This window comes from Vicia villosa, linkage group LG5, assembly GCF_029867415.1.
Source record: "Vicia villosa cultivar HV-30 ecotype Madison, WI linkage group LG5, Vvil1.0, whole genome shotgun sequence".
NCBI classification, from domain to species: Eukaryota; Viridiplantae; Streptophyta; class Magnoliopsida; order Fabales; family Fabaceae; genus Vicia; species Vicia villosa.
Window position 1 is genome coordinate 168052293 of NC_081184.1, and position 9322 is coordinate 168061614.

At 32.4% G+C, this 9322-nt stretch overlaps 1 protein-coding gene across 1 annotated transcript; it reads right to left on the bottom strand.

Annotated features, from left to right (window-relative positions):
• Nucleotides 1-413: 413 nt before the first annotated feature.
• On the bottom strand, nt 414-5161 carry LOC131603801 (NAC domain-containing protein 75). The gene is made up of 6 exons (XM_058876234.1): nt 4813-5161; nt 4409-4589; nt 3577-4244; nt 2802-3104; nt 1532-1642; nt 414-1136 (listed from the first exon to the last, which is right to left on the bottom strand). The coding sequence occupies exons 1-6, from the start codon at nt 4924-4926 to the stop codon at nt 999-1001; spliced, it is 1515 nt and encodes a 504-aa protein (XP_058732217.1). The 5' UTR covers nt 4927-5161; the 3' UTR covers nt 414-998.
• Between the last annotated feature and the right edge of the window lie 4161 nt (nt 5162-9322).

Here is a 9322-nt window from a genome sequence, read left to right on the forward strand (position 1 = left end):
ATTGTGCATGCATGAGATGAGATAAACATATATAGCTCCAAATATTAAATACTAATTAGATGCTTGAAGAATAATAATCGCGGTTAAATACAATATTTATTTGTTTTGTCATGGTTAACACAGGGTAGGCTCTATACATGTGCAAGGAGACCTACAGCGCAGAGCACGGGGCCTCAAATAATTAGGGCCCCAATTTTGCGTTGAGCTTGAGTCAAAAACAAGCTCCTTTATCATTATGCTAACTAGCTAACTGAGCTGTGACCCTGGTTGCCCGGGTCCAAGAACGGCCCTAGCCAGCCATTACTTTGAGTTTTAATGTGTAGAAGCTCGTCGTTTTAAATCCATTTACAAGATATTTGTACTCTAATACACAGAAAACATATAAACTATTACATGCAACATATAAAAAGAGTTTGGTACTAATCAATATGTTATATATAAAATGCTTGGCACAAAATTTGTCCAATATTATCATATTGTTACAATATGCACAAAACTCAATGGTATATATATTTTTTATGTGAAAAAAAAAAAGAACTTATACAAATATCTCTTTAGACATAAAACTTATACAAACAAAACTTATACAATAAAAATAATATAAAATAATATAAATAATATGATACTATAATAATAATAATAATAATTCTATATATTAATATATAAAGTGATGATTTTCATGCAGATTTAACTTTGAGTCTTAGGTCATTCTCCATGACTGTGTTGTCACGAGGGAGAGCAGCTTTCTTTTCTTTTCTTTTTCTTCTTTAATTTTTCTCTTTCTTTTTCTCTTTGTTCTTTGTCACTTTCTTTCCAAAACTTGTTCTTGTTCTGACACTCACTGAAGAAGTTGAGATACTGGAAAAAAGAAAGAATGAAAAAAAAAGAGCAAAAACTAACGATGGATATGATGGTTTTTTTTGTTGGAAAGTGTATGGTTGAAGCATGAATGATGATATGACAATGATACTGTCTTTGTTTTTGTTGTCTCCTTCATTCTATTGATCATGATGTTGATGATGATGATGATTATGATGATGATGGTGATTATGGTTGTCATGAGGAGGAGGGTCAACTGGCCAATAAGATGAGTATTTCAACCATTCTGCTTCTTGCTGGTTTCTCATAGATGATTCCTGCCGACATTCATATTAGGGTTAGAAAAAAAAAAAACTTTGAAATGAAACAAAAAAAAAAAATTATTACTATTTTAATTTCAAACTCTGAGGAATATATTGTACACAGAAAACAATGCAATGGTCCTTTTTCCATGTCATCATATAGTCAAAAGTTAATATTCACCATTTTTTTTTCAAACAAGACCAAGAATGCAAAAACACATGATTATGTTTGAATGTGAATGAAAACATTATAAAGATAAAAAAAGAACATAAAAAAATGGTTGTTTTATTTTCTATTAATAGTATATTTCTTGACTCTCTTTTCTCTTTTTCTAGTGGGAATTATTAGAAACAAAATATAATACATAGAATTTTGAGTCAAAAAAGTTATAGTTTGTGTAGTGAGTGACCTCTTTGATAGTATCAGAAGATGTTGAAGTGCAACCCATGATGACTTCTTCCAAACCAGACGCAGACCTTCCACCACCTAGTTTATGATGTTGTTGCTGCTGTTGTTGTTGCTGCCATGTGGAAACATATTATAGTTCCATTGTTAAAAGAAATCAATCAATTTTTGTGTAATCATTGTGTTTGATTCATCCATGACAATCAAAAAGTGAATTGACAGTTTCATGCTTGTACAATACCATGCATAAGGATAATCAACATATTGAGTGGCTATTAATTGCACTACTCAACCTAATATACTTACTACAAAAAAAAAAAATCTAAAATCTTTGATTCTTAGTCAAAGGTTAATATATAAGGGTCTTAAAAGAGGTCGGCAATAGGCCTATTGTCAACTTTTTTGAGGACTCTTGAAACTCTATATTGTGTGAAATTGGTCAAAATTGAGGTTATATATATCACTTATGTTTGACAACAATATCTATGATATTTTTATATTTAGCTTACATAATCAACTCTTACAAGTTACAATATTGATTTGTAATGTAAAAAATTGAAATTGTTTCAACAAGGTACATATACACTTGGACTTTTAAGCCATTGTCTTTTTTTTCCTCACTTTTTTCTATAAAAAAATTTTAATTTTGCTTAAATGCATATTTGCATTTAAGTTTGGTGTAGACTATCCATAAAATGAGAGATGAAATTTGTTGAGGACGTGACAGTGATTGTTTATCGAATTCTATCATAATTTGAGTTAAAGAAAAAAGTTATATAAAAAAGTAAAATTTGAAAGCGGACTCATATGAAGACTATGTTTCCTATTATATCGGGTAAACACATATTCACGCATTTGAGGTATCAATAACCATTCGATCAAAATTGACAGGTTCAAATATAAATTTGATAATTTAAATTCTAAAACAATTAAAATTTATATTTTATTGAACTCTTAAATCTTGATCGAATGGTTATTAACATTTAAATATGTGAATGTCGCATTTTCTCAAATTCAAGAAATTCAATCTCCTAATATGACCTGAGTTAATAAGAGACTTTTACTTTAAATCTAGCATATCTTGTGCTAGATTTAGAGTCCTTTTTTAATCATGTGTTCTTTACTACATCAAAAAAAAAAAAATAGTAGACTTTTAAAAATTTTAACAAACTTAAACAAAAATATTATATTTGTTATCTATTTTTGATTAAAATAGTAATAATCTCTTTTAAAAACATGTTTTGAAATTTCTTAAAGATGAATATAATACATACCTGGAAATTCTCATTTTGGAGCATGATTGTTGAGACATGGTAAGAATTATCATCAAGGATGATGGATGTATGGTGAAGTGGAGGTGGAGAGATGATAGTTGAGATTGGATTTGAAGGCCTACTGATATGGAAAGCTGCGTTTGCATTAATTTGTTGTTGCACATGATGTTCATGTTGTTGTTGCTGTTGCTGTTGTTGTTGATGATGTTGATGATGATGATGTGTTACTACATGATGCTGCTCCTGATCACATGATCCTGATGCTTGCATTTCTCTTGCATTAGAACCTTCTCCTATTCCAACCTACAATAATAGTATCAATCATCATCAAAAGTGTAATGTTTATAAATGTTACATTTTCTTAGCTAGGTAGGTAAAGAAACATTGGTTATAGCTACAGCTACTATACTACTGACACTGATTTATCATCTGGTCAGGTACATACAATCTTTGCTGTCTATGCAAGCAATGTTTTATTCATTATGTCAACACTTTCCTTAACCCTTAATTTCATGCATGTTCTCTTCTTTTTTGTCCAAAAGCATTTACTTACCAACCCAATGTTGAAATTTTCATATAATTATATAGCTGCAAGTGAAACATCACACTCATTCATTCATAAATTAATATGTTCCAATCAAATAAATATGTATCCTACACAAATATATGTCAGACACCAGACATTTGTGAGACATCAGACATGTCTTCAAGTATCAGCGTTGTTAGTTGTCAGATACTAGACGTATCTTCAGTGTTAAGAAATATATAGACGTACCTCATCGAAGCTGTTTTTCCGAAACGGGATGAAGCCGAAATGATCGGATTTAAGATGCTGAATATCCAAAGCATTTGTGAAGCTTGTTAAAGGAGCTGGGACACCAGCAACAGCGGCAACAGCAACGGCAGCAGCAGACATTTCGTCTCTATAAATCTGATTATGATTATGATGAGTTACAATCTCCTTAGAAGAAGAACTTCCACTTCCACTATCTCTTCTTGCATTTGCATTGATAACATTATTAGGTTCACCGCCACTTCCTTCACCGGTTGCCGTCGTTGTTGCACCAATTCTATGATTATTATCAGACCAATTACACTGTCTCGGCTGCGTCTGATAAAATATCTTCGAAACAACCAGCTCTCCTTCTTTCTCTTCTTCATGCTGTCCTAAATGATACTGATGCATAACCCAGTTCGTCTTCTCAGGCTTTCGATTCTTCCCGAAATTCGTGTAGAGGACTAGAATCTTCTTGCAGCCTTTTTGTTTTCCGTTAACCATAACAGGCCTTGTTTTTCCAGTTTTGTGCCACCTTGTTTCACCTCCTGAACTTCCTTGTAAATCACATTCTTCGGTTTGAATCTTTCGTCTCTTTCGTGTTCCCGTCGTATAAGCCTTTGAAGGTCTGTGGAAAAAGTGTCTGCTTAATCCATCTCTTGTCACTCCTGATAAAAATTCAAAGTTAGGTGACTTAATTAATTAGGTGAACTATATAAGATAAAATTAAATCCAAAAAAAAAATTAATAAATAAATAAATAAATAAATATCTAAGAAAAACCTAAGTTAGGAAATTAAATGAATATATATTATAAATTCAAATTTTGTCACCTGGAAGTTTCTCAGGATGGGTGTAACAAATTCCGTCTTCACCTTCAATAGTGAGAATGAATTCATCTATCAAAGGATGTGATTTCATGTTGTTCTTCGATTCGACCTTCGCTTCGAGATGTTCGATAAGTTCTTGATCTGTTGGATCAAATTTCACTCCGGCTGGTAGACCTAACCAATCCTGTTAATTCAATTGAAATTCAAATTTAAAGAATATTAGAGAAAAAGAAAGAGAATATAATAAAAAGAAGAAGAAAAAAAAAAGATAAAACCAACTTTAGTAATAATAATAATAATAACAATAGCTTGCAAGCTAAACAAACATAAACATGTCACCATATTTTTATTTTTTTTGCAGTGTAAAAACCGCAGTGACTGCAATCGCAATAGTATCAGGTACGTACCGGTTTGCCTTGATCGAACTTGTGACCGCAGCGAGGGCAGTGTTTGGATCCACACAATTGATGTTCTTCAAGCTTAGAATCTATGAGATCAGAGCTGGTCATCTTATTCATCATCTTGTGTTTGATTGAGGTGAATAATGTTTTTTTGGTTGATGAAAAGAAGTGTTTATGAATGAAATGGATCCATGTGATTAGGATAAGGATGATGAGAGTTACTTAGAAGGAAAGTGATGGAATATGAAGTGATAAATATAAAAACTAAGGTGGTTTTTAAAGAAACAAGGAATAAAACACCAGAATTTGCTCACTACTTTAACTGAAGGCAAGGAAGTGAGAGAAGAAAAAATAAAGGAAAAGTTGTCTCTTTGTTTTCATATAACTTTTCTGAACCGCGTTTTTTGTAATTTTAACCGGTTTATATGAGGAAAAGTAAGAGAGAGAATCAATAAAACCCGGTTGGTTTTTTCTTATAAAGTTAACAATATATATTGTCTTCATTCCTCTTGCCACCCCATGGCAATTGGCAAGTTTATCTTTATTTCAAGGATAAAGGGGTGCGTTACTATTTTTAAAATAAATTCAATAAAAAAAAATTGTTTTTTATTTATATATATAAATTTTAATTACTAAAAATAGTGAGGATTAATTTTGGGAAATCTTTAATAAAAACAAATCGATGATAAAGGGGTGCGTTACTATATTGTCTTCATTCCTCTTGCCACCCCATGTCATGTATCTTTATTTCAAGGATAAAGGGGTGCGTTACTATTTTTTAATAAATTCAATAAAATATTATTTTTGTTTTTTTATTTGTATATATAAATTTTAATTACTAAAAATAGTGAGGATTAATTTTAGGATAAAAACAAATCGATGATAAAGATATAACATTTGTAATTTATATGAAATAGAGAAATAACAAAAGATGTAAACCGGAGAAGCATGGAAAAAAATAAGAAAATGTTAAAGATTATTATTTTGATGTTGAAATTATATGGCATGATTAAACTACAAAACATTGTTACTATTTAAAAATAGTCTTTGAGTTTTTGAATCATATATATAATTATAGTAGATATATAAAAAATTACAAGGGATATTGAATGAAACCATGGGCATTAACAATGCGGTAGAGCAACAAGCTTAGAAAAACTCACACCAAAAGAAGTCATGTAGCAAAACAAAACAATCAAACAAAAAATAGAAAAACAAGTCAACCAACCCTGAATTCGATCTATTGTGATGCCACAGGCACAAACAAGTCCCTAGAACGGGTAAGGTGGAGGGAGGTAGACACGATCACCTCCAAAAAAACAATAAAAAAATAAGGTTGCTATGCTTACACCAAAAATGTTACACTATATATTTACACCCTATAAAATACAACATTATCATGTGTGTCTTTGTATTAAAACAAATAAAAAAATAGTAATAAAAGATTTTTAGAAAATCAAAACTGTATAAGAATACGGTGTAGGTGTTACTTTACTTTTAGTGTAAAAGTAACATTCCTCTAAAAAATAGACAGTTGGCCACTTAGCACACCCTTAAATACTTAGTCATTTGAGCGGATCTCACTCTCAATCAAACATTGAAATGGAGAGACTAGGAGCATGGACATGAACCGATTTCAAGCTAAACTAATAATCGAAGACAATCATTATTAAACATTTCCAAAAAAAATTACTTTATTTCTTATTTTTCAAAGTGTCCAGACTGCAAAATGCAAGATCGATATCAGGTCTAAAAGACATTTTCTTTTCTTAACCTAGACCTTAAAACCACTCAAACACCCCTAAAATAGAATATGGCATAGGGCCAAGCCGCCCCACCCATATAGAAACTATACCACATAGGTGATGTTGCCTCACACAAGACAAAATGAGGATTAACCGACGCCACATGCTCAACACACACTACACACCCAGCATTACCAATACCAGAAAAAATTTGATGTCTCGGGAGATTTAGCCTAGTCTACAGTCTATTTTGAAGCAACTTCCAAGAGAATACTAAATATTTAAAAGGAGCCTAATTCTTCAAAATCCTAGAAATCCCCTACAACACCCTATCGGACCAACCTTCCTTGATGTAAGCCAAAGCCAAAGCTAAAAGGTTAACCTAAGTAGATCTCACTGAAACGCCCTTGTCATGTATGGATTCTAAACCCAAACATCTTCTCGGCCAAGCCTAACCACTCGCGAAATCAGGTGGAGCAAGGCCTAAAAAAACTCCTCCTTCCCAACCAGGAAAGCACTCTTCCACCTAAAATTTGAAACTCAAACATCCCTCCCCAAGACCCCAAAGGACCCACCAGTTGAGACTTCCGCTCCGAGGTAAGAAATAACCGCTCAAAAGAGACATATAGAGGGGCAATCCCACCCAGACATCATGCTAAAACTTGGTCTTCTAAATGTTCTCCCCAACAACCTTATCAAAAGAAGAGGCCAACCTATCAATCTCCTGGTCACAGGGGCCTAAGGAGAGGAACACCTCTCCATCAATGGGACACTCTTAATTCCTATTTCCATACGGCCAAGAGGAAATCCAAATCCTTAAGAATCGTACCTAGCCAAGCTAATAACTCTCCATAATGGAGGCGACTCCAAAAGAGGGGGTAAATTATGTGGTTTAGAAAAAGTGATTATGAAAAAATTTCAGATTAAAATTAGAGTTTAAAAATATTTTAAATATTAAATTGCGAAAATTAAAGAGTTTAAGGAAAAGAGAAAACACCAAGAATTATATGGGTTCGGTCAAAACAAAAAGGACGTACCCCTCTCCCTAAGAATTGATCTTGAGACTATCCAATAAACGTCTAGATCTTTTAGTAGGAAAAACTCGTGAACCTTCTTACACAAGAAACTTCTTGACTTCCAACCAAACAGTACAACACATAGAATATTTAGTTTGAGTCTTATCTTCCAAACGGTAGATTGAAGCGGTTAGTCTTCTCTCCATAAACAAAAATCTTAGAGCGGTTAGTCTTAAAGCTTCATAAATAAACCTTGCAAGCTTTTATCACGGGCTAAGCTCTTGAACCTTAAACCATAGTTTTATACCAGGATAACCAATCATTTTTTTGATTTTTATATCGGGCTAATCTTGAATCTTATCCAAGCTTTTACCACGGGCTAAGATTTAACCTAATCTTGGTTTTATCACGGGCTGACCAAGAACCTAAAGAGAGATTTTAATATGGGTTGATCTCAAACCTAAAAGGAGACTAAATCACACAATCCCCAAATCAAAGCTTTTACGGGTTTAGCTTCTAACCAAAATAAAAATCCCTAAATGTATATAATGTTCAACCAAGGTATAAATAAAAGTTCCTTGGTGAACTTACAATTTCACCCTTTCAGAATTTCAACTCAATTCTCATTCATAGAAGAATTTTTCTCACAAAGGCACTTACGCTAAAATATTAGTAAGAAAAAGTTTAGAGTAAGAGTGAGGGTGTTAAAACACGGTTTTTGATGGTTTGAAATGAGGGAAATGACCTTTGTTTATAGGCTAGATGTTGGCTCAAAAATGAATTTAAAATTAATGCTTTTTAAAGCTTTCTAATCGATTACCATTTGAATCCAATCAATCAGATAATCAAAATATAATTGATTCTCAGTTTAAAATAGAAAGGAAAAATCCATTGCACATCATTAAGGAGTTATCCTAATCGCTTGGGACTTAATTTTGAATTGAGTCAATCGATTAGATAAAAGTTTTAATTGATTGTAAAAGTTAAAACTTTGCCCATAGCTATTCAGACAACTCCTAATTCATCTGGCATAACTTCAAGACATTTTTAAAGATATTTTCTTGAAAGAAATCAGTTTGAAAATACATCTTAGGGTGTGCTTTAGCCATGTACTTTTACGATAAAGCCCTTATGCTTTAAAAAGTGTTCAATCATTACTAATCTAGAAGGGCTTTCTTTTCCTTGAGACTCTAAATGTGTCTTCATGCGAATTTTCCAAAAGTCGAAATATTCACCACAAAACAATGGAGGTTTGTTGATATTACCACCATATATGAAAATTGGATTTTGATTTGCGGAAGCCATCTGGATCTTTTAGGAACAGGTTACCTATAACCTACTCTGATACCAATTGTAAGTTTAAGGAGTGCGCCTAAGAGGGGGGTGAATTAGGATTTTGAAAATTTATCCAATTTTAGAATACTTGTTCTTATTTTTCTGGTTTTGGTGCCTGAGTTTGGAAATGTGTTTCTTTCTTTTTTGATTCAGATTTGTGATGAAAGCAATAAATGCGGAAAAGTAAAGAACACAATGATGTATACTGGTTCCTCTCAAACACGAAAGAGATTTTACTATAGTTTATGACTTACACAAGACAAACCAAACACCAAGAACAATCCTGTTGGATTTTCACTAAGTACACTAAGAGAACAATCCTCCCTTAATGGCTCACTTGTTTCCAACAATCTTGGATAACAAGATTTCAACCACCAAGAACAATCCTCTTGGATTTACTAACTTGATTATGAGAACAAT

Excerpts from the sequence above, each read along its gene's own strand:
- LOC131603801 (XM_058876234.1), bottom strand. The coding sequence starts at position 4,926 with ATGATGAATAAGATGACCAGCTCTGATCTCATAGATTCTAAGCTTGAA. Across the intron at positions 1,643-2,801 it reads TCCAAAATGAGAATTTCCAG|CAACAACAACAGCAGCAACA; the intron begins GTATGTATTATA and ends TCCACATGGCAG. Across the intron at positions 1,137-1,531 it reads CTTCTGATACTATCAAAGAG|GAATCATCTATGAGAAACCA; the intron begins GTCACTCACTAC and ends GAATGTCGGCAG.